General features: G+C 43.0%; 1 protein-coding gene across 1 annotated transcript in view; it reads right to left on the bottom strand.

Annotated features, from left to right (window-relative positions):
- Window positions 1-1,801: 1,801 nt before the first annotated feature.
- The window catches only part of ghrhrl (growth hormone releasing hormone receptor, like), a 50,796-nt gene continuing 26,093 nt past the window's right edge, over window positions 1,802-26,504 (bottom strand). The window contains exons 10-13 of the mRNA XM_006634251.3: window positions 25,740-25,831; window positions 18,189-18,318; window positions 12,727-12,768; window positions 1,802-1,968 (exon numbers count right to left, since the gene is read on the bottom strand). Of these exons, the coding sequence (XP_006634314.1) occupies window positions 1,867-1,968; window positions 12,727-12,768; window positions 18,189-18,318; window positions 25,740-25,831 (366 nt within the window). The 3' untranslated portion in view covers window positions 1,802-1,866. The remainder of the gene's footprint in view (window positions 1,969-12,726; window positions 12,769-18,188; window positions 18,319-25,739; window positions 25,832-26,504) is intronic.

Here is a 26,504-nt window from a genome sequence, read left to right as displayed (position 1 = left end):
GCCTGTTTACAGTATAGTGTCCCCATCACTTTGGGCATTAGGACCCACATAGACCGCAGGGTTAGCGCCCCCTGCTGGCCCCACTAACACCTCTTCCAGCAACAACCTTAGTTTTTCCCAGGAGGTCTCCCATCCAGGTATTGTGGGTTGCCAGTTGTGAGTTGCAGGGTGATATGGCTGGTATAATCATATGCATGTATGTTACAAATGTATGTTACATGATATAAATGTATTAAATGCATGCCTAGCTACCTTTTTAATGTGGCTGTATAGTTTTTTTTCTGAAAAGTGGATTACATATTGGTTTGAGTGAATATTTTTGTAGAACACACAATTACTGTACAAAACTGGAGGAGCATCAACACATTTCCAGTCTACACACCAAGAATCTGTAACTTTCAATTTTTTTCCCCCCTGAATTTGGTGACTCAGGGCACACGTATATAGCCTATAGTGGGGAACTAACTCATTGTTGCTTACAATGTTGCTAGCAAACATGAGAATCCTACCTTAGGAGGAGTAAAGAAAACCAGTTCTTTCACTCACTGGACCACATGACCAACAATCTTGATTATGCTCAAGGAGAGTAAAAGAATTTAAAATGCCTTGAAACAGAAACTATTTATAATCCAAATGAAATAGTTTTTAAGCGCACCTTTGCTAAGAGTAGTGTTGCTTCGTAAATACCACACACAGCAAGCATCACTGAGCAAGCATTTTATTGGCCCTTTCTTCAAACTGACTGTCACAAACAGTTCTTTCCGGGCCCTATGCAGACGACACGATCCGGAATTGTGAAGATACAATGGGGGAAAAGTCATGCAGGAGAGGGTTTGGAGACAGGGGGGCGTGTCCAAGGTGAGCAGGTGTCCTGGGGAAGTGAGTCCGGGGTGAACAAACAAAGACAAAGTCCAAACGGAGAATCCAAAACAGAAGAGTTGAGTCCAAAGCCAGGAGATCCATCCAGGGAATAAAAGCAGTCAGACGCAGCTGGACCCCTGGCTCTCATGAAACGGGATTACATGAGGAACCAGGAGTGAAGTCTGCGTCTGGCTTTTAAGGGGGAACGAAATAGGGAACAGGTGCAGGTAATGGGAGAAAACAAGGAAGGGTTGGAGCGCCCTTAAGAGGAGGGGTTAGCGATTGTGACACTGACTGCAGTAAAGTTGTCTGACCAGGGTAAAGCTAGCTTAAATTTAAATATTCCCTCATTTCTTTTATTTTTGGAAATTCAATTGCATCTTAATGAAATTACTTTGAAATGTCAAACTGCTTGCATTTTGTGAATTTTTCCCAACCTTCAATTTATCATTTAAATTCATATTTATTTTTGAGAAATGATATTTCAGTTGTACTGTAAGTAGCTTTGCCAGGAAAACACTAGTATTTTGAAGATTCTGATTTGTGAACACTTTCCACTTGAAAATGTTATTGGAACATTTATCCCCTTCTGTAATTGCACTTTTAGAAATGTTACATTTTTGTGTATGCACAATTGCACATGGGCAAGGCTACAAAGGCAAATGACTTTTATATAATGATATAAAGCAAAATACCTCAAACTCAAAACAGGTTACAATTATACAACCTGTTCAATCTTTTATTTCTGACACTATTTTCTCTTGTTATTTAAATAAGAATCAAGTAAAATGTAATACTTTTGAAAGATATTCTGTGTTCAACTCCCTTTAAAACAGAGCACCCATGATGTTCAAAGCAAGTATTTTACAGCTATTTGTGATTTATTTTATTTTTAAATATTTCTTGGATATAGTACTAATATACTGTACATGTAATACTCAGGGATAGGGAGAGACTATTCCACAGTCAATAACATTATACCTTTAATGCTAAATGCTTAGATGATTAAAATGGAGTATCCATTTGACTTCCTTTCACCACAGCTGGTATGTCCCCGTAGCTATTTTCATACCATCTTGTCCAGTTTCGTTGGATTTCTGTTTGCACCTGAAGATACATTTGAAAACATAAAGATTTCTTGTTTGTTACAATGCACACAAGTACAGTATAAAATATAATATAAACTGGGAGAAGAAAAAACAATGGAACGTGAGAAAATAACATACTGTAGATCCTCAGATCACTTTCAGAACCAATTATTATCTGAATTATAACAAATATAAATGCTTAGGGAATGTTTAGTTGTGAGGAGCAAGATGTTGTAAATGTTATTTCTAAATCAGTAACATATATGCAATACAAGCAAAATGCACAGATTGCACAGAAAGCAATGTTGCATGTGCATTGTGTAGAAATTATAAAATAGTTTTTGCCATTCACCAGAAAAATCCCACTAATGATGATGGTGAAGTGGATCCAAGATATTTCAATGGTAAATGTCAAATTGTTGCAAAAGTGGGTTTCAAGTGATTTCAATGTCTACACAGCACCCATATTTAATCTTTTAAACCAAGATTTGTCAACTGGTTGTATGACTTTCCTTTTCCTGGTTAGTTACATTACACCATTGCAAATCATTACCACAATGTTTATCTTTAATACCTCTACAGACAGTTTCTCAGTTTCTGTGAAGTGAAAATATACTGTACAATAGCAAATGTTACTGTATACAAACCCACAGATTCACACAACTATCTCCTTTAATGAGTTGTATAGCTCATTTCACCCCAAACACACTAAAAACTCCCTCCCTTTTTCACAGTTCCTTCAGCTACGACGATTCTGCAGCGACGATCCCTCAAAATGTACTCTTTGTTCATCAACAGAGGATACCGTAGCAGTATTATCAACAGGGCCCTTGCCCGAGCCAAAAACATCCCTCGGACCACCAACTCGATCAGGAACTCCTGCCATAACAACCACATTCCTTTGGTAATTCCCTACCACCCCAACACAGTTTCTATCCCCAGGGCTATTAACGACTATTCCGACCACCCCATCATCTTATATCACGATCACCTAATCTGCGTAACCTTCTTTTTCAGAGCTCCCTTGACCGCCCTCAGCAGCTTTCCTCATTGGGCACTTTCTCTTGCAACAGAGCTTGCTGTATCACCTGCAAGTACATATCTAGCACCACACTTATTCAAGGCCCCTCAGGACAATTCTGGATCACTCAGATGACATCTTGTACCTCTAGCAACCTTATTTAGTGTATCTCTTGCAGTAAATGCCCAGCCATCTACATTAGGGAAAGAGGAAGGAGATTTGGAGACCACTTCAGAGAACATGTTGGGGCTGTGAAGATTAAAGATTTTAAAGACCAAGCCTATTGTTTCTGATTTCATCTCTGATGGCCATGATCTCAGAGGTCACTTAAACTACCTTTATGAGTTTGGACTCCAGGAGAAAACCGGATCACTTAGCAAAAACCCAAGTAAACAGGGAGACGTACAGATGCAGCCATTCAAAGTGCGCGGTAAACACACGTACCGGAGGTAAAAAGTGGCATCTCAAAACAATACAGTAGATGTAAACCACAGATTACAAAGTAAATACCCAGACAAACGCAAACGCGTTTTTAATAAAATGCTTTTATTCGTTCATAATTCGACGATCTCAGGAAGACTAATGGGGGTCTGGCTTTTTTTCTGGAAAACCATAACTCTGGTCTTGTCCAGATTGACTGTCAGCGCTCAGGTCTGACAGTGCTGCTCCAGCAGCGCCAGGTTCTGCGGCAGCCTCTGTTCTGTGGGTGATAGCAGGACCAGGTCATCTGCAAAGAGCAGGAACTCGATTTCTGTAATTAATGCAGATCAGTAAATCAAGGGACAAAACAGTTATTGCGCCAGGCTCCTCAATGGGCTTTGACATGCTAATGCGTTGGTTTAACAGTGCGGGTGTGGCAATGTTTTTTATTATTGTTATAGAGAAACATGATCAGATTTTCCCCGGTTCAGAAAAAACGATCTAAAGTACTGTACTGTATACTAGTTTGTCACTCTTCTCATCCCCTCTTTGCTAAATGGCTTTTGAATAGAGTCACATGAAGACAGAGGTGAAACAGCCCTGTCGCAGTACACGAATATAATTATATCTTATTAATTTCTTTAGATACGCGATTCTTTTAATACAGTCTTTGCTGTGCTCTAGAGGATCCTTGTGATATTTCGAGCTCTGGTTGAATGATAAGGGCGCAGTTTAAATAATTTTTGTAGTTAGAAATTATGGAACGCTCTGTTAAAAGCAAGGGAGTTTTTATGTCCATTGCAGTTTTTTTGCAACATGAATATAATTATATCGTTATTAATTTCTTTAGATACGCGATTCCATATTATATTCCCTTTTAATCAAATTCTAAAAGTATGCTTGTTGACTCCGGTGTCACGTTAGTTAAAGACTTCAATGCTTAAAATGTTTAGGGAGAAATGGAATACTGGTGTATATGTTTTCTTTAAAGTACCGAGACCACCCATATACTGTATGTTTAAGTTCCAAAATTAATATCATTTATGGCCTTCACACGCGTTGCAGTATGCTCCTATTCTTTTTATGCTCAGCTACTAAGATTTCCCTTCAGTGGTAAAATTAGATATGAATATTCAATACTTAAACAGGCACAGTTAAGACATTAAATATCCATATACATACTGTATACAGTACAGTTTGCATACGGTAATATGTTTATGTTCCTAAATCAATCTCTTTTATGACCATGTGAAAGGCATAGTGAATCAATTCTCAAAAATTACTGTACTTTGCATAATTGGAAACAAATGCGTGATTGCGAAATGCTGTGGTGTTACTTTTACAAAGACGGTCAATGAAAAAAAGAATGTGGACCAGGGCAATACTTTGAGTTTACACTTACAGCTTGTCCAAGGTCATTCATTATTAATACTATTAGTAATATCTTCATTAAAGACTTTGATGGCGACAGCCCAAACATGAGAGGTTGAGCTTAATTAGCTCCACCTTGCGGAAATTCCGGATACTATTATTTTGCTTGTGGTATTACAGGAGAATAATAATAACATCAGCCATATCACCCTGCAACTCACAACTGGCAACCTACTGAAGCTAAGCAGGTGTGAACCTGGTCAGTATCTGGATGGGAGACCTCCTGGGAAAAACTAAGGTTGCTGCTGAAAGAGGTGTTAGTGGGGCCAGCAGAGGGCGCTCACCCTGCAGTCCATGTGGGTCCTAATGCCCCAGTATAGTGACGGGGACACTATACTGTAAACAGCCATCCTTCGGATGAGACGTAAAACCGAGGTCCTGACTCTCTGTGGTCATTAAAAATCCCAGGGTGCTTCTCGAAAAGAGTAGGGGTGTAACCCCGGTGTCCTGGCCAAATTTCCAATTGGCCCTTTCCAATCATGGCCTCCTAATAATCCTCCTCTATGAATTGGCTTCATTACTCTGCTCTCCTCCCCACTGATAGCTGATGTGAGGTGAGCGTTCTGGCGCACTATGGCTGCCGTCGCATCATCCAGGTGGATGCTGCACATTGGTGGTGGTGGTGGAGAGGAGTCCCCATTACCTGTAAAGCGCTTTGAGTGGAGTGTCCAGAAAAGCGCTATATACAGTGCCTTGCGAAAGTATTCGGCCCCCTTGAACTTTTCAACCTTTTGCCACATTTCAGGCTTCAAACATAAAGATATACAGTGCCTTGCGAAAGTATTCGGCCCCCTTGAACTTTTCAACCTTTTGCCACATTTCAGGCTTCAAACATAAAGATATACATTTTTCATTTTATGTGAAGAATCACCAACAAGTGGAACACAATTGTGAAGTGGAACGAAATCTATTGGATTTTTGAAACTTTTTTAACTAATAAAAAAATGAAAAGTGGGGCGTGCAAAATTATTCGGCCCCCTTGCGTTAATACTTTGTAGAGCCACCTTTTGCTGCGATTACAGCTGCAAGTCGCTTGGGGTATGTCTCTATCAGTTTTGCACATTGAGAGACTGAAATTCTTGCCCATTCTTCCTTGCAAAACAGCTCGAGCTCAGTGAGGTTGGATGGAGAGCGTTTGTGAACAGCAGTTTTCAGCTCTTTCCACAGATTCTCGATTGGATTCAGGTCTGGACTTTGACTTGGCCATTCAAACACCTGGATACGTTTATTTGTGAACCATTCCTTTGTAGATTTTGCTGTATGTTTGGGATCATTGTCTTGTTGGAAGATAAATCTCCGTCCCAGTTTCAGGTCTTTTGCAGACTCCAACAGGTTTTCATCCAGAATGGTCCTGTATTTGGCTGCATCCATCTTCCCCTCAATTTTAACCATCTTTCCTGTCCCTGCTGAAGAAAAGCAGGCCCAAACCATGATGCTGCCACCACCATGTTTGACAGTGGGGATGGTGTGTTGAGGGTGATGAGCTGTGTTGCTTTTACGCCAAACATATCGTTTTGCATTGTGGCCAAAAAGTTCGATTTTGGTTTCATCTGACCAGAGCACCTTCTTCCACATGTTTGGGGTGTCTCCCAGGTGGCTTGTGGCAAACTTTAGACGAGACTTTTTATGGATATCTTTGAGAAATGGCTTTCTTCTTGCCACTCTTCCATAAAGGCCAGATTTGTGCAGTGTAAGACTGATTGTTGTCCTATGGACAGACTCTCCCACCTCAGCTGTAGTTCTCTGCAGTTCATCCAGAGTGATCATGGGCCTCTTGACTGCATCTCTGATCAGTCTTCTCCTTGTCTGAGCTGAAAGTTTAGAGGGACGGCCAGGTCTTGGTAGATTTGCAGTGGTCTGATACTCCTTCCATTTCAAGATGATCGCTTGCACAGTGCTCCTTGGGATGTTTGAAGCTTGGGAAATCTTTTTGTATCCAAATCCGGCTTTAAACGTCTCCACAACAGTATTACGGACCTGCCTGGTGTGTTCCTTGGTCTTCATGATGCTCTCTGCGCTTTCAACAGAACCTTGAGACTTTCACAGAGCAGGTGCATTTATACAGAGACTTGATTACACACAGGTGGATTCTATTTATCACCATCAGTCATTTAGGACAACATTGGATCATTCAGAGATCCTCGCTGAACTTCTGGAGTGAGTTTGCTGCACTGAAAGTAAAGGGGCCGAATAATTTTGCACGCCCCACTTTTCATTTTTTTATTAGTTAAAAAAGTTTCAAAAATCCAATAGATTTCGTTCCACTTCACAATTGTGTCCCACTTGTTGGTGATTCTTCACCTAAAATAAAAAATTGATATCTTTATGTTTGAAGCCTGAAATGTGGCAAAAGGTTGAAAAGTTCAAGGGGGCCGAATACTTTCGCAAGGCACTGTAAGTGGAAGCAATTATTATTATTATTATTATTATTATTTACGGTAACTAGCGGTATTTACCGGTAACTCGCTGTAGACTGCGTACGGCGTACCGGAAAATAATGCGGTATCGCCCGCGCATTTTGAATGGCTGCATGTGTAGTTCAGGTGGGTAGCTGCATCAACATGCATAGGCTGCAAAGGAACAAGTTATTACTATTACTTGTTCCTTTGCAACATAGGGAGAATATACAAACTGCATGTAGATAGCACTCTAGGGGCAGAATTGAACCCAGGGCCTCAGCATTAACTTGAACCTGAACTTGAACTTTATTGCCATATGTAACCGGTATTGGTACAATGGAATTCTTACAGAAAGTCTCTCGATTGTAAAACAAGTGTAAAAAACAAAACAAAGTGCAAACAGTGCATCTAGACAATATACAAACAAACAGTAGACAATGTGGAAGTAAACATATAGATAGTTTGAATGTAAACAATACAGACGTGTGAACAATGACTGGAGATATGCAATAGATAAGAAATCATAAAGAGGTAGATGGTGATGGTGTAGGTGTGGTCCGAGCTAAATGTGTTCGCCAATCTCACTGCTTGTGGATAGAAGCTATTGAAGAATCTAGTGGTAAGTGTCCGTATGCTCTTATATCTCTTGCCTGAGGGCAGTGGGGTGAAGAGCTCATGCCCTGGGTGGTGATTGTCCTCTGTGATGGCCAGAATTCTACCACGGCAGCAGTCCTCATAGAGCTGTTTAATCTCGGTGAGACCGCAGCCGATGATCTTCTGGGCCACATTGACCATTCTCTGCAGTGCCTTTCTTTCTCACGAAGAGGTGTTGCCATACCACACGGTGATCCCGTTGGTGAGGATGCTCTCGATGGTGTAGCGGTGTAAGTTCACCAACACATGTATTGGCATCCCCCATCGCTTGAGGCACCTCAAGAAATAAAGGCGCTGCTGAGCCTTCTTCATGATAGAGTCAGTGTTCACAGTCCAGGTTAGATCTTTAGAGATGTGAATTCCCAAAAACCCAAAGCTGGTGACTGTTTCCACTTCTGTTCCATCAATACTGAGTGGGCTGTGAGTGTTCAGCCTGTGTCTCCGAAAGTCTACTATTAGCTATTAGTCCAGGGTATTGCTATGACACCACCTAAGCAGCTGTACGACTTCATCCCTGTAAGTGGACTCGTCATCATCACTGATCAGTCCTATTATAGTGGTGTCATCTGCAAACTTAATGATGCGGTTGTTGCTGTGTCTTGCTGTGCAGTCATGAGTGAACAGGGAGTACAACCTTGGACTCAGACAGCAGCCTTGTGGGGTTCCAGTGCTCAGGGTGAGTGGTGTTGATGTTTTATTTCCTATCCGCACCACCTGTGGTCTCTCGATAAGAAAGTCCAGAAGCCAGTTGCAGACAGAGTTGCACAGACCTAATCCCCTGAGCTTTGTCACCAGTTGACTGGGTATGATGGAATTGAATGCTAAACTGTAGTCCACAAACAGCATTCTCACATGCGAGTTCTTAGTGTCCAGGTGTTCCAAGGCTGTATGCAGAGCCAGGGAGACAGCATCACCCACTGATCTGTTGTTCTGGTAGGCGAACTGCAAGGGGTGCAGGGACTCTGTGATGGAGGAGTTGATGTTTGACAACACCAGCTTCTCCAGGCATTTCATCACCACAGATGTTAATGCTACTCAGGCATGCCATTTTTGCCTTTTTGGGGGTTGGAACAATGGTGTTTTTTTTAAAGCAGGTGGGGACCATGGACTGTGACAGATGACTGTTAAAGATGTCTGTAAACACTGTGGCCAGCGGTGCTGCACATGTCCTCAGGACGCGAGGTGGTATCCCATCAGGCCCTGCAGCCTTACAGATTTTCACCCTGTTCAGAGTCTTCTGCACGTCCTGCTCTGAGAGTTTCAGAACAAACTTGCCCTGCACACTTGGGGTACAAGTGTGCAGGGTTACAAGGCCACAATGGTATCCACTACTCCAATGTGCTGCTACTCTTGTAGACAAAGTCTTTAAAAAGACCATTATTATAATCAGTATTGTTTGTACTGATATATAACATAAATAAGTAATTAATGTTTTGAAAATTTGGGGAATTCCAATGTATTTCACTGTAGTTAACTCCATTTCCTTTCATTCCAGTTCACATTAGAGCTTGAGGAAAGCTCTAAGCATCATCAAAGACCCCACACATCCCAGCTACAGACTGTATGACCCTCTACCATCTGGAAAATGGTACCGGAGCATTCAGGCCCGGACTACCAGACTCAGAGACAGTTTTTATCCCCGCACTATCAAACTATTAAAATATTATGATCTGAACCTCACAGTGCCTTCTTTCTTACCAAAAGCTCACACATTGAAATCTACCTCTACCTTACATGTCAAAAAGCTTACTCCCCATTGATGCGTTTTTGCACATCTGATATTGTTTTTGCACATTAGTTGTTACCATTTTGTTGTTTTGCACATTGCCTGTTGTTGTTTTGCACATTGCCTGTTGTTGTTTTTGCACACTGCCTGTTGTCTCTTTCTTTAATTATACAATTGTATTGTTGTTGTTGTTTTTTTGTACTACGTATCGTCTGAGAGTTAGCTAAATAGCATTTCGTTATACCATATACCTGTATATGAGTACAATGACAATAAACTTGAACATGATTCCACTTCAGTATATTTAAGACTATTTCAATTCAAAATCCAAATCAAGAACTGAATTATATACAGAAATATTATTAAAAATGTATTATTATATATGAAATGTATGCATAAAGGAAAACGGTTGTATGGTGATGCACTGTTGCCTTGTTGCTTCGTAGCTCTGGGGCCTTTGGTTAACTTCTGGACCAGGGATGATATCTGCATGGTTTGTGTTGGTTTTCCTCCAGGTGATTTGATTTCCTCCCACAGTCCAGAAACATACTGTTAGGTTAATAATACTGTTAGATCTGGGAAAATTGGCCCAGGTGTAACTCTGTGTGTGTGTCTGTGTATGTGTTTATCTGTCCTGTGATGGACTGGCATCCTGCTCATTGTTTATCTCGCTTTGCAGCCATTGCTTATAGGGATAGGCTCTGCTGTGTTCCTGAATTGTAAGTAATGGTTCAAAGATTGGATGGACATATACAAAAATTAAAGACATTGACTATCTTGATGAGCATGAGCATAAAAACAATCATGTTAACCATCCAGACACTGCCTAGATGATTACAAAGTTAGCCAATGGTAACTTTAAAAGAGTTAAATAATTTAGTGGCTGAGATGGGAGAAAACATATATAAGTAAATAAATATCGTGGTCCCTACCTTAAGGATCCACACAGTTATCTGATTGGCCTCTGTGCGCAATAATAGTGCTGGTCAGAATTTCAAAATTAATAAATCTATCTCAGGCACCTCAGCCAGGTAGTGAGGTACAAGCAAAACTTATTCTGTGAAGCCAACAGAGCTGTCAAAATAACTGTCAAATTATAAAATGTGTATAAAGTTTCTAAGTTATACCCAGAAGGGCATAACAACATAAAGACCCTTAATGTCACCATTAAAGATGCCACTATGAGGCCAACAGCTATTTTAAATAAGTTAAGAGTTCAGTGGTTGAGGGAAAATGTCAATGTGATAATAATGATCAACAAAAATGGTGTTCAAATCTTATATTATAAAGAAAGTTGGGTGGTTGGTGTTAATATTTAAGTTCTTTTTTTCATAATACTCATTATATTTCCTTAAATTTGTATGCTGCATATATAGTTCACCTAGGTATAAATGCTGCCAGTTCACATTTCACATATGGAAACTGCACATTTTAAAACTAATTATTGCAGTAAGACAAAATGTAAAAAATAACTTAAACAATTTTCTATTGATTGTTTCTGCAACCTTATCTTAGGTTCAAAAATGTATTCTAAATGCATTTCTTTTGGGACAGTATAACTCCCATTGGAAAGAAATTGCAAGAGGTTCAGATCAGCTGAAAGTCAAACTGTTTCCTTTCCAAGGGATATTCAACAAGTTAAGAGATTGGTATTAAACATGAGTACTGAAGTTTGTCCCATCGACAAGTTTCTTGAAGAGATTAAGCACGATGTATGTGTGAATAAGTACAGGTTGTGCAGCAGGCATTTCACCGCAGATGTGTTCCAACGTGATCTGCAGAGTAGATATTCTAGAAAGTAAGTAGTCGACAAAGTCTAATTCAAATTAATTGCACTCATTCAAATCAGTTGTCGGGATAAAATATCTAAAAACATGGGGCCTTGTATGTATCGTATCATAAATTAATACCAAAATTCTCTTGGTCTAAAACATGCTTTTTTGCAACAGGAATAGATTGGTTTTTAAATAAGGTTAATTTTGAATAGGACCTGTATTGACATTTTCTTTGAAGTTCACATTTAATGAAACCTGACAGTTCATAATATGAAATATATTTTCAATTCACAAACTGAACCAAAACCTGTGCTCAAACCAGGTGCCATTTCGACCATTTGTGCTTATAAAAAGCGACCAATGAAAAGAGAACAGAATGAGAGGCTGATATCAGTATTTGATAGAAAAATAGACAAAAATCTATCTTCATGATTTACTTTAAATGATGCTTTTCATCATAATTATGTTTAAGACCTAAGTTAAGATGTGCATTAAATATGGTTTTACGACTAAATGCAATAAAAAAGAGATGTTGTACGTGCTACAGTAGTTTACAATGTAACTGAGCCACTTCATGTCACTGGATGTTTTGTTGCCTTGATCTGAAACAGCTGGTAATATGGTGCTAAGCATACAGTATGTGGCGATTTTACACATTACCATGTACTTTGTACTTTCATTGTGGTTTGAAATGAACTCATCAATAACCCCAAAAAAACAAAAATAGCATTGCAGCTCCCCTTGAATCTGATCTTTATGGATGATTTAGAACTCTCACTTTCTATCTTCCTCTAATTCTCTCTTTTCTCTCCCCTTTTTTACAATTTATCTTTTTGTACCTACGTTTTTTTATGCCGTGATCCTGGACTGTTGATGACACTCTTGATGATTTTCCAATAATTTATTTAATTAAGGCAAACCAAAGTAAACTTGACAATTGCTTTTATTAGTGAATAATAAAACTAACATCTCGGCAAACACCTTCTTGTTTTGAAGTTCCCAAGAACTGGAAATGTTGACACTTTGCTGACCATTTTCCTTTGGATTATTACACCTCAATAGCCTCAATAACTGTAACAATAATCTAAATAGTATTGTTGCACAATTCTTGTCTTGAGGGTGATTTACCTTGTGCATGGAAGGCAGACTGACAGCTATAACCTTAAAAAAGAGAAGCTGGAAAATGAGCCACAATATCAAAAATAGCAATATCAAATAACAAACATATAGGTCTAGATTACAATATGGAAATAGATAAAACCAATAATCTCTAAAGAATCACACATTTTACAAAAAATGCCTTATGTTTTTTTTTTATTTCACATACAGTATGAAAAATTTAATTACTTACTTCTTGGTTAAGAAAGCAGTAGAGAACAGCTACTAAAAGCCCCTAAAAAAGAAGTAATGTTTTAAAAAAATATTTTGTTACATCTTAGAAACAGTAAAGAACAATATCACACAGAAAATGTCATATTTTTAATATATAAAATACTGCTTGGCTATTATGTATCTTCAACTGTTAAAATGTTTTTTTTATCATTTTATTTACTTTTGTTAAAATAACCTAATACAACACACAAAAATAATTTCCGTTCCCAGAATGTTTTTTTTTTCAATTACTGTATATAAAAGAGGCAGAAAGTGTGAATTCCATTAACAACAGTAGATGGCACTAGTGGAAAGGTGTGGGTCAATAAACAATACACATTGTGTAGTACTGTATATTGGATCTGAATATTGCAATTGTCTGTCCAAAATACATTTAGATTGTCTCTGATCCTGCTGAGTATCCATACACGTGGTGAACATTTCCTACACCTTTATACATTATTTTTAATTGTAGTATACAGTATCTGTTTAATACAACATCTTGACTTGACATTGTCTGTAGGATTGATTTGAAGTTGTCCAGAACTAAAGAGGTCACTTTTAGCTCAAAACACATCAAATCAAACCAAACTTCAGGTGTAAAATTACACCTGAAGAAGGCTCCACGGCCGAAACGTTGTGTTTTCTCTCTTCTTTTTTTCAGCATGGAATAAACCTAGTACTAATCCTTTGCAGCCTACGCATGCTGACGCAGCTACCCACCTGAACTAATAAATTTATAAGGCCTAATCTTAAATGCAATCACAACCACCTCACCCTTCATTAAAATGTCAAAATAAGACCATCCCAAACCACAAAGGATATTAGAACAATTACTGTAACATAAAAATACTTAATAAAAAAAGAAGTCCACAAAGCTACCATAGACCAATCTTAAATAAAGTGCAAATTAACTTAACTGAAGCACAAAATGCAAGTGAAATAGCCAAAATATTATCCTGCTCGAAAGTCAGGGTAATCTGAATTTCACACTATCAAATTTTATCAAATCAAATTACCAATTAAAAACTAATTGGAATTAAAAATAAAGAACATGGCTTCTATTTAAAATAATTTTAACATTTTCCAGAGTCTGATACTCAAACACCTGGATGAAAAGTCTATTCCAGATACCCAGAATTCTATGTATCACAAAGCTTTTCCTGTTCTCAATCTTAAATATTTTTTCAAAAGCCTGATTTCAGTTTCTGCTTAGGGTTAGGCCTAACAATAAATCTGTTCCAATCCTAAGACTCAACAGACTTTAGAGATAAGAGCAAAATTCTTCTCAAAAGACATTACTTGTCATGATGTGATAAAAGTACTTGAGGGGAAAGGTTTGGGAGCTTTGTTTGCTGGAGTTTTTGCAGAAAAATGGCTTCTATTGCATCTATTTTCTAATCCATCTGAGGTTCTCCAGCACTGCAGCGCATACAGAATGGCTAGTCACACTCAGCAGAGACTGAACGATGCAATGTTTAGACATGCAGTCAGAGGTGACACATAAGATTATGTGGGGATGCTGAATAAGCTGAACTGCACCTGGATCAAAGCACAAAAAACATAGGGACAATGCACTATGATCTGGTCATTGGCATACAATTAGCTCCTTGAGTTTCCCTCACTCATAAATGTCTGCCCTGAGATCACCTGGACATAACTGCCCCTTATTCAAGTCCTGAAGTTCTGGACAGAAAGGGATACAATATATACGCTTAGGTAAGAGGAGGCTGGGAGACAAAAGAAAAGAGAGAAGAAAGATGAGAGAGCTTGGAGAGGATGGCTAAGGTACTGTCTTCCCCTCTCACCTGCCGTGTATTTGTTGTTAGAGCAGGTTAGGGAGTGTATAATAAAACAGTTCATGTACGTAGCTGCGACAGCATTCGTAGGCTGCAAAGGAACAAGCAAAGGTTTATTCCATGCTGAAAAGAGAAGAAAGGAAACACAACGAAGAAGGCTCCACAGCCAAAACATTGTGTTTCCTTTCTTCTCTTTTCAGCATGGAATAAACCTTTACTTGTCTCTGTATAATAAGACACATTGTTTGGGACAGTCTGGACCAAAGGGGATGCTAGAGACAATCAAAGATTTATGGGGAGTTATGTTCCAATTCTTAATGTGTTAAAATGAGATATACAGAATTTGGATGTTGATTAAAGATGTTGTAAGCTTTTATAAACTTTATAACATTCCTTCATCTGTGACACTACTAGAACTACAACTGTAGCAATTACATTAATTACATAGAACAATAAATAATCCTAAAACAATTTTTGTTTTCTAGATCCCACCCTACCTCTTCACTTAAAGTTTTTCTGTTAGATATCTAACAGATAGATCCTTCTAATTGTAAAAATCATTAACAATTCTCTTTACATGGGTGTGGTCCCCAATAAAGACTGGATCCATCATTCCAATACTTAAAAAACTGTCTTCGATTCTGATAGAATGAAGAACTACAGACCAATTTCTAATTTAACATTTCTATCTAATGTTTAAGAACATGTAGCTGCACATCAATAGAGGCTCAGATCGATAGCTAATGATTTGTTTGAACTACATTATTCCAGTCCTGTTTTCACTGGAATCGTAGCATTGAGACTCTTGTCAGTGTTGTGAATGATTTACTTATTGAGTCTGAGTCGGGGGCTATGGTGTAAGTATTCTTACAATCCTTGATTTTAGTGTGGCTTTGATACTAGTGTTGCTCAAATGCTTGTAAACACTCGGTCTATCATGGGTACTTTTTAACTGATTGGAAGGCAATGAAGACGGTCAATGAAAAAAAGAGTGTAGACCAGGGCAATACTTTGAGTTTACAGCTTGTCCAAGGTCATTCATTATTAATACTATTAGTAATATCTTCGTTAAAGACTTTGATGGTGACAGCTCAAATATGAGAGGTTGAGCTTTATTAGCTCCACCTTGCGGAAATTCCGGATACTATTATTTTACTTGCAGTACTATAGGAGAATTTACGGTAACTCGCGGTAGACTGCGTAAAGCGCACCGCAAAATAATGCGGTATCACCTGCTTGTTTTGAATGGCTGCATCTGTACACACATGAAACCCATGAGATCCCATTCCCTCCACTTTATTTCAGTCTTGTTTCTCTTCTCTCTGTCCCGTTGTCTTCAATATTATAAATAAATCCATGAGCACTGGCAAATCTACCAATGGTCCTCAAAGCTGCTGCCATTATGCCATTGCCAAAAAAAACTAACATGGCATTGGAGAATCTATACAGTTTTTGTCCAATCTCCAACTTACCCTTTCTTGCAGATCACATTCTTGCTATCACATTCAGTTACTCTACATAACCACCTCATAGCAAATAACCTTTTCAAACCACTCCAATCTGGCTTCTGTCAACTTCACAGCACAGAAACTACCCTGGTCAAAGTCACTAACGATCTTCTAATAGCTTCTGATTCTGGTTCTCTTTATATACTCATCCTTCTTGATCTCAGTGCTGCTTTTGACACTGTTGACCATGGCATCTTACTTTCTCGTCTTGAGACTGTGTTTGGAGTTTCTGACACTGCTCTTAAATGGTTCAAGTTTTACCTCACTGATCGCTGTCATTCTTTCTCTCCTAATGGGTAAAGGTCTGAAATAGGTCTTGTTAAGTCTGATGTTTCTCAAGGCTCAATACTGGCCCCCTTGCTTTTCAGCATTTACATGTTTCCACTTGGTCAGCTTTTAAGATCACATGGCCTCAGCTATCATTTCTACACTGATGATACTCAAATATACATCCATACCAAACCTCACAATGATGTGGCTGTCTCTGTTCTATCTAATTGCATCTCTGACATAAAAACTTGGATGACTCAAATTGTCCTTCATCTTCATGACTTCATAAGTCATGCTTATCAGCACTCCCAATCAGCTTTGTAAAGCCAATCCTGTAACCCTATTTGTAGATGGTTCGGTGTTTGAGCTTCAGTCTAAATTGAAAAACCTTGGGGTGATATTCGATTCTAGCTTAACATTCGACCCACATGTGCAGCATATTGTCAAAATATTTTTTTTTCACCTCAGAAATAACGCTAGACTATGCCCTATGTTATCACTAACTGTGGCAAAAAACTGATCAACACATTTGTGTTCTCCTGAATTGACTGTATAAAGTGTATAAAGTCACGTATTCAATACAATATCTTGTTACTGAATTTTAAGGATTTAAATAATGTGAAAGTCCTCTGTGTCTGGTCCTTGCTAACCGTACTCAGACTTGGTAGCCATGCTTTTTCTGTCGCTGCACCTTTGTGATTGAATACATTTTTTTTTACAAATTGAAAGACAAATACTTTGACTCTCTTCACATCTAAATTTAAAACACGTTTTTACCAGGGCCTATGATTTCGAGTTTGGAAGTCAGAAGGAAGTAGAAGAAGGAGGAGGAGCAGGAGGAGATGAAGAAGAAGAAGGAGGAGGAGATGCAGAAAAAGAAGAAGAAGGAGGAGATGAATAATAAGAAGAAGGAGAACAAGAAGAATTTTATTCTATGAAACCAAAGGGAAAATCTAACTATACCCATATTTATAAGTCAAAATCAACCAATTTCACTGGATAAAACACTTTACCCACCTGTAACATTAACCCTTAATTAAAATTAAATTTTCATTAAAATCAAAAGACATCTGGGACTGATATCACCCTGGCCTAAGTTCACATACAGTAAACTGAAAACTCACACAGATAAAATTAATCTGAAACACACAAAACCCCCCCAAAACAGATCAAAATGTTGAGTTCACATTATAATATTTTGCATTATTAGCCTTCCTCTTAAATAATATAGGCAGGGGTATCAGGTTTTATTAAAAAAAAACATTTTTTCTTTTTTATAAAACAGTATACATTAATCTTCGGAAACGTGCATTTGTTCACTTAAAATTCCATTAAAATATAGAAATTTCAAAGTATTCAGTGAAATAGTTCAGAAATGTAAAAGATAAGTAGTAAACACATAAATTATTGTTGAAAATAATTTCATTTATTGTTGCTTTTCTTTAGATTTACACATTAAAACATGCACTGTCACAGCCTACAGTATATTTGTATTTTGTTTCTACACAGTGTGTGGGCCATATATTTTGAGAGTAAATTTCAATATCAACATATTTTTTCAATGCATGTGTAAAACGATTTAATACTGTAAAGAACTTCAGCACCAGCATTAATAAATGCCATTCAGTAACTTAGCAGTCAGCAGTTTATCTGCTGAATTGCCCATTAACAGTTCATTAAAAACATTAACCTAATTTGAATGATTTAGATTACATAAAATCTAATATTGTAAAATTCTGATTAAGTTTGTGAAGCACATTGCTTCCACTTCAGTTTCATCTGTGGATTATGTAAGGCATTTGCTGATTGACATCAGTTGATATGATTACAGCTAACTAAAAATATGTTATGAAAATTATATTTACCTGAAAGGATCCTAAGCATAATTCTATGTAGAGCCGCACACCAACATTCATATAGTCAGGAAAGAAGTTAAAAACCATGTAATGTGTCCCAAAGAGTGGAATTAAAAGAAGAGTGGATTTTGACAGCCGTCTGTAGGTATGGAAGAAAATATATTGAAAGATATATAAATGTTAAAAAAGACATTCTGAGTCTTGAGTTAAGTTATGAAGAAGTGTTCTTCCTTCACATTTATCTTTAGCTTCAGTAAAAATAAAAACCTTTGAACAAACTTTAAATACTATAGCTAAACTATAATAATTTAACTTAAAATGACTTCTGATAAAATCTCGTAATTGTATAGTTTTACTAAAGTTTAGCTTAAGTGTGAACTTAAACTGCAAATACCTGCATGTTAGAAAGGTGAAGAAAAGTTTTTATTTTTGTTTGTTCTTCTTTTGTATAATCTTTTGATTACTTAAATTCTAGCTGTAACGTGAAGCTAGATTGTGTAAATAATTGTATTTCTTTTTAACTGATATTTGCTATATAAATTTGCCAAAATTGTCCCACTCAAGCAAGAATGTACAATGTACTATAGTATTATACTATAGTTTTCTATAGCTTGATTTTGTGTAACTCTAGATACTGTAACTCTTGATATTGAATGGATGAAAGATGATGCTCTTACAATGCTGTTGAAGCATTCTCAATTTTTCTTTTGCATATGGAAAATATGTTGAAAATATTTTAGTGCACTCGCAATCTTTTTGGGGAACTCTTACCAGGGTATCTTGGCATATCTCTTTGGGGAAATTATACCTGCTTATAATTTATCTTTTGAAAGTCATATGTCTTCCTCAAGTATATCCTACAGGCTACAATTCGTAGTAATATACTGTTATAGGTAAATATAAATTTGTATATATTTTCTACATACGTCTGAATGTATTTATATAAATTAAGTTTAATATGAATGAATTACATTCTGTATGTTTATTTTATGCAAACATTAATGTGTAAATGATTAATGATAATTGGTGTAAGTTATTTTGATACCACCTTTTTGTTTTTTTGTGGGTGTAATGCCAATGCTTCGTAACAGTTCATGTATGCATATATACATATATATATTGTAACGCCCTCGCCTGGTGGTGAGGAGGAAGCGCCCCTAGGCGCTCGTAGTACCGCTGGGCATGCTGGGAGTGGTAGCCGGGAAGAGTCTGAGGGTCAGCACGATGACCAGCGGCTGACCCTGCCTGTGTAAATAATGTCCTAGTAATTCTAGTGCCCTGTGTAGTCCTGTAAAAGTAGAGTGTGTTGTTAGGTAATTACCACCCTAAATGTGTGTACGTGTTCGTCAGTCTCCTCATGTGTGTGTAGATCCTGTGTTTGGTTTGGTGTGGTTGTAAAATAAAGCCAGTGCTTGGTTAATCGCGTCTCCACTGTTCTTTAGTTCTGAGAAAGAACCTGCAATACGCTACATTGGTGTCAGAAGCGGGCAGAATGAACAACTCGTGGCAGACACTACCCGATTCCATAAAGCGCCGGCTGACGCTGGAAGACGCAGAACCCATCGGCGGCGCACATAGGGAGCCTGAGCAACTCCTGGGTGCGACAGGTGGCCACAGCCCTTACCAGGGCTACCCAGTAGTGGTCCCGCCAGTAGAATTGGGGCGGCCGCCCCGGAGAGAGGATGCCCTCCCTGCCGGAGCCGATCAGCGATTCCCACACCCATCGGCGCGGGTGCGACCAGGTCGCTACGATGGTGAGGCGCCTTGGGAGACCTATGAGGCGCAGTTCCAGCTCGCGGCCCGGACGAATGGCTGGAGCCGGGCAGAGATGGCCGGCCACCTAGCGGCGGCGCTGGAAGGAGCGGCCTGCCAGGTGCTCCTGGACGTCCCGGAGGAGGACAGAGGCGACTACACGGCGCTGGCAGCAGCCCTCCAGCTGCGCTTCGGTGTAGAGGAGGCGCCGGACTTGATGCGGGAGAGGCTGGCCCTGCGGCGGCGCCGACCAGGAGAGCGACTGGGCCCGGTCGCCGCGGATGTCATGTTCCTCGCCCGCCGAGGATACCCAACTTTCCCCCGGGAGGCGCAGCGGGAGATGGCTCTCCAGGCCTTTCTCAAGGCCCTCTCGCCCGAGGAGCTGCGGCGCCACGTGCAGCTGGCCGCGCCAACATCGCTGGAGCAGGCCTTGGCCCTTGCTACACGGGCTGAGGTAGTGTTCGGGGTGACTGGCAGCGCCAGCAGACGCAGTGCGCCCTGCCGGCTGACCGAGGCGGCGACGGAGGAATCCAGCGAGGGGGAAGAGGAGCCAGCCCGTGCAGCGACCGCCGCGGAACAGCCCCGCACGCTGATTTGCGACCGCTGCGGGAAAAGAGGACACCGAGCCCGGTTCTGCCGGGCACCCGAACCTCGCTCGATCGGCGTCGGGAAACGGGAACGGGGCGGCTCAGCGCGGGGAAGGCCGCCCTTGAACACCTCAACCCCCGCTCCGGAGAGCGCTGTAAAAACCGGCGCCCCTCACGCCACCGTGGGGCGAGTCGGCTGTAGCCGGGGCCTGTACCTCCACTGCCGGATTGAGGACCAACCCTGCCTGGCCCTACTCGACACCGGTTCATCAGTGACCCTACTTCGGCCGGGCGTTCTCCCCGACACCGAGGGCACCAACCCCCCAGGATGGGAGGCCTCCAGCCTGCGGCTGAGGACCGTGACGGGACAGCTCGCTGCAGTCCGGGGGAAACGGGTGCTTGCCTTCCGTCTGGGTGCAGCGACGGTGCGCCACCCCTGCTACCTTGCACCCATCCAGGAGGACTGCATTCTGGGGCTGGACCTACTGCAGCGAGTGGGGGCCAGGTTGGACTTGGACCGGCAGGAGTTGGTGTGGCAGGGGGAGCGACTGCACCTGGTGGAGGGCAGGTCCGGCGAAGGCCGAGGGACGCGGGCTTGCCAGAGCCGGGGGAACAAGAGGCAGCGGCGGCGGCGGCGGCGTCAGTCGCCGGGGCAGACCAGGCCTGCGAGCCGGGGAGCGAGCGTGCCGGATCCTGCCCCTGAGTCGGCCGGGGGGCCAGACAAGGCGGCGGCGGGGGCCGAGCGTTGCGTGGAAGCGAAGCGTGCCGTTGAGGACCTCTTCCAGCGGAGCTGCGAGGGCCTCGATCAGGACCAGCGGCAGCGGCTCCAGGAGCTACTCGCCCAGAACGAAGACCTCTTTGCGGCGAGGGATGAGGACTGCACCCGCACTGCCCTGGTCCAACACGAGATCAACACCGGCGACGCTCGGCCCATCCGCATCCCACCAGGACGCATGGTCCACGCCAAGCGGACCGCCGCCGAGGAAAAGATCCGGGAGATGGCCGCAGCGGGGGTGATTGAGCCCTCCGCGAGCCCGTGGTCGGCGCCAGCCGTACTGGTTAAAAAAAAAGACGGCTCGTGGAGGTTCTGCGTCAACTACCGCAAGCTGAATGAGGTCACCCGGAAAGATTCCTACCCCCTGCCGAGGATAGATGACGCCCTGGACTACATCACCGGGTCGACCTGGTTCAGCTCCCTGGACCTCCGCTGCGGCTACTGGCAGGTACCGCTTGCTCCCGATGCTCGCCCGAAGACGGCCTTTTCCATCGGCCAGGGCCTCTGGCAGTTTACTGTCATGCCTTTTGGCCTGTGCAATGCCCCGGCGACGTTCGAGAGGCTGATGGAGAGGGTGCTGGCATCGGTCCCGCGGAACCAGTGCGTGTTATATCTGGACGATCTGCTGGTTCATGCACGGAGTTTCGACCAGGCCTTGACGAACCTCCAGGCGGTGCTGGCCTGCATCCGCCGTGCTGGCCTGAGGCTCAACCCCCGCAAGTGCGAGCTCCTGCGGCGGGAGGTGACCTTCCTGGGACATGTTGTTGGACCGCGAGGGGTGGCTACGGACCCAGGTAAGGTCGCTGCAGTGAGGGGCTGGCCGACTCCACGCACCGTCGCGGAGCTCCGCAGCTTTCTGGGGTTGGCCTCGTACTATCGGAGGTTCGTCCGGGACTTTGCCAGCATCGCCGCCCCGCTGCACCGCCTCACCGACAAGGGCCGCCGTTTTGACTGGGACTCGGGCTGTGAGACTGCCTTTGGCCGGTTGCGCGAAGCTCTGGTGGGGGCCCCCGTGCTGGCCTACCCCGACCCGCGGTTGCCGTATATTCTCGACACCGACGCGAGTGACTCGGGGGTGGGGGCGGTGTTGGCGCAGGAGGGGCCGGATGGGGAGCGCGTAGTGGCTTACTACAGTCGGGCTCTGACTAGGCCTGAGCGGAACTACTGCGTGACCCGTCGCGAGCTGCTGGCGGTGATGGCGGCGGTCCACCATTTCAGGCCGTACCTGTTCGGGACCCGGTTCCGGTTGAGGACCGACCATGCGTCCCTCACCTGGCTGCTCCACTTTAAGGAGCCAGAGGGACAGATGGCGCGATGGATAGAGATCCTGCAGGAGTACGACTTCACTGTCGTGCACCGTGCGGGGTCTCGCCATCTCAATGCCGACGCTCTCTCGCGACGCCCCTGCGAGGCCGCGGACTGCCATCACTGCGCCCGGCGGGAGCAGCGTGAGGAGGCTGTCCGCACCGTGGCGGGGGTGAGCGCCGCGGCCACGGCCCGGGAGGGGCCGCTGGGGGTGGGCCTGCCAGACCTGGCGCAGCGTCAGGCAGCTGATCCTGACGTGGGCCCGGTGCTCCGCTGGAGGGCAGCAGGAGTGCGGCCTACACGAGAGGAGCTCGCCCCGCACCCGAAGTCCGTCAAGGCCCTCTGCGCCCTGTGGGAGGCCTTGGAGGTAAAGGACGGGGTGCTGCGCCGGGGGTGGCGGGTACCCTCCAGTGGCGAGGTACGGTGGCAGCTAGTGGTGCCTCGGTCGCTCCGCGGGGCGGTGCTCCGAGCGGTGCACGGCCAACCGGGTGTGGGGCACTTCGGCGGTAAAAAAACCCTGCAGCGTCTCCGAGGCCATTTTTATTGGGGTCTTTGCCACCGGGACGTGGATCGGTACTGCCGAACGTGTGCGGTGTGCGTGGCGCAGAAGGGTCCCCCCGAGCGCTCTCGGGCCCCCCTCCAACAACACCAGGTGGGGGCTCCTATGGAGCGGGTGGGAGTGGACGTTTTGGGCCCGTTTCCGCGCACCGAGGCCGGGAACCGCTACGTCTTGGTGGCTATGGATTACTTTACGAAGTGGCCGGAGGCCTACGCCCTCCCGGACCAGAGTGCCCCCACGGTGGCCGATGCACTGCTGGAGGGGATGTTTGCCAGGCTGGGGGTGCCGGAGGAGTTACACAGTGACCAGGGGCGTAACTTCGAGTCCCAGGTCTTCGCCAGGGTGTGCCAGCGCCTGGGGATTACTAAGACGCGGACCACCCCGCTGCATCCCCAGAGCGACGGGTTGGTAGAGCGGTTTAATCGGACGCTCGCCACCCAGCTGGCCACCCTGGTGTCCCGGCACCAACGGGACTGGGACCGCCACCTCCCCCTTGCGCTCTGGGCGTACAGGACCGCGGTCCAGGAATCCACCGGGTGCACCCCGGCCTCGCTCATGCTGGGCCGGGAAATGCGAACACCGGTGGACCTGGTCTTCGGCCCGCCGCCCGGAGACGGGTCGGCACCGCCGGCTGGACCGGACTACGAGTGGGACCTGCGGCAGCGGATGCAGCGGGTGCACAGCTTTGCACGGACCCACCTGACACAGGCGGGGGTCCGGCAGAAGCGGTACTACGACCTGCGCTGCAGGGGGCCTGCCTTCCAGCCCGGGGACTCGGTTTGGGTGTACAACCCGCGGCGCCGCAAAGGCCTCAGTCCTAAGCTGGCGCCGTCGTGGGAGGGGCCCGCTGAGGTACTCGGGGTGGTGGGCGAGGTCTGCTACCGTGTCCGGTTGCGAACACGGGGGAGAGTGGTGGTCCTGCACCGAGACCGCCTGGCCCCCTACCGGGCCCGGGAGGAGGAGCCGTGTGGGGAGGCTCCAGAGGAGCAGCCGGGGCCGGAGCCGGCCGATAGTGGGGCGTCCGTGGATCGCCAGCCGTCACCGCGGCGCAGCGGCCGCTCACGCAGGGTTCCGCAGCAGTTGGCCGAATACGAGTACAGCCTGAGGGGGGTGTTCGACGTCGGCGAGACGCCAGACGCTTCAGGTGGGGGCAGTGTAACGCCCTCGCCTGGTGGTGAGGAGGAAGCGCCCCTAGGCGCTCGTAGTACCGCTGGGCATGCTGGGAGTGGTAGCCGGGAAGAGTCTGAGGGTCAGCACGATGACCAGCGGCTGACCCTGCCTGTGTAAATAATGTCCTAGTAATTCTAGTGCCCTGTGTAGTCCTGTAAAAGTAGAGTGTGTTGTTAGGTAATTACCACCCTAAATGTGTGTACGTGTTCGTCAGTCTCCTCATGTGTGTGTAGATCCTGTGTTTGGTTTGGTGTGGTTGTAAAATAAAGCCAGTGCTTGGTTAATCGCGTCTCCACTGTTCTTTAGTTCTGAGAAAGAACCTGCAATACGCTACAATATATTCATACTTATGTTTTCATATTTGTTCCACAATATGTCATGTACAACCATCAGGTGCTGTCTGGTTTTCTAGTGGTTATGTTCTAATTAATTATCAAGAAAAGCTTGATGGTCAAAGAACTTAAAAAAAGTCCACTAACAAGAGGAGACCATTTGACCCTTCTCACTTATCTTGTTCAATTTCACTGCAACACCACCTCTGTGTTCTCTGTGTGGCTTATTTAAAGCTCTCTGGCTTCTGTCTAATGTGCTACTTGTCTCTCTGCTCCAGTTGCTGCTGTTTTAGAGCCCTGGATCTGATCTTGCCATGTCTAAGCTGCCTGATGCAATTTTCCACCTGTCATCAACGTCTTCATAACAATGCTTACCTCTCTTGCTCATGCTCCAGTTGTGCTCTCTGCAAAAGCACAGGAAGCAGCGCAAGCCATGTTCAGCTAATGCCACTTATACGTTCTAGCTTTTCACAGGACCAAGCTGTCCAGGAGCTCGGAAGTCAACAGAAAGTTCTGCTGCTCCGCTTACAGCAACAGATCCAGGAGCAACCACAGACATTCCCTATCTTTCCTCTGTAACTGGCTGCTCCTGTTCTGCCTGCTCTGTCAGAGTAAGACAGACTATCCATTTGTGTCATACCTGCTCATTTCCAAGGAAGAGTTTGATTCCCTAGAATAGGTAAGTCAATGACTATGTTAAGCGGCCCCCTCTTGAGTGTCCTTTCAGCTGGCACTCAATGGCATCCTAGTTCTAAAGAGTAAAAACGGTCACTTTTCCAATTTCCTTACATTTAGAAGGGGCTTCTTTGAGTGGTGAGTGTTTGTACAGTATGTACTGTATGTGTTGGACTCTACATCACATTATAACATTTTATATTTGTTTTGAACAAACAAAATTGTTGATTTAAGAGTTACTGTAACTTTGAGAATCTTTGAGTTAACTTTGAGAAAGCATTTGAGAAAATACGTGTACATTTCATAATTGCTTTATATTAAAATCTGTATACTATAATTCATTGACATTGGCCGTATGAAACAGGGCAATTTATGCCAAAATTATAAAAACAAAGCATGCCTTACCTGTACTGTGATGAATTATTAAACTGAATTAGGCGGGGGTTCAGTTTCTGAATCAAAATTCTTAGAATATTAATGAAGAGGATAAAATTAACCTGCAAAAAATTAGAAAATGAAAGATTATTTAAGATTCACTTTAATACTTAATAGAATTACACAAAATGTATTTTAGAGACAGGTCCAGAAGTGAACAGATTAAAACCTGTAATTGAAAAGTATTGGAATTTGCCCATCTTGTATACAATGCTGAAAGTTGCTTATTTTTATGTTCTATAATCACTCACTTTTTTATCCAATTACAAATGAAATGAAATACCAGTTTCTTCCTTCTTGTATGTATGCCCATCTAATCATCCCCTTTAATGACAATGATGAACCTTTCCCCATTGCATTTCTACACAATATAATTGTGTGACATTGAGAAATATTGATCATATTAGTTTTATTTTCCATAAAAAGTCTCCGAATGCCAATGCAATGATTCTCCAATGTACAAAGCTATGTCTTTCTTACAGACATTCAAAATTTATAGCATCCATTTTAAATTTGGTTTTGTGTTAAATATATATTATATATATAAGTGTATTAGATATAGTAGCACAAATAGACAGAATAAAATATTTGCAAAATAATCTATAGATTTTGTGAAACATTATAAATAAAACTAATTCAAACTAAAAATAAAAAGTTTTATATTTATTGGAAGTGTATTTAAGATTATTATAATATATATATATACCATGGGTTTCCCACATTATATGAAATAAA

This window comes from Lepisosteus oculatus, chromosome 6, assembly GCF_040954835.1.
Source record: "Lepisosteus oculatus isolate fLepOcu1 chromosome 6, fLepOcu1.hap2, whole genome shotgun sequence".
NCBI lineage: Eukaryota > Metazoa > Chordata > Actinopteri > Semionotiformes > Lepisosteidae > Lepisosteus > Lepisosteus oculatus.
The sequence above is the reverse complement of the archived record's forward strand: the minus strand, read 5'-3'. Positions and strand labels throughout refer to the sequence as shown.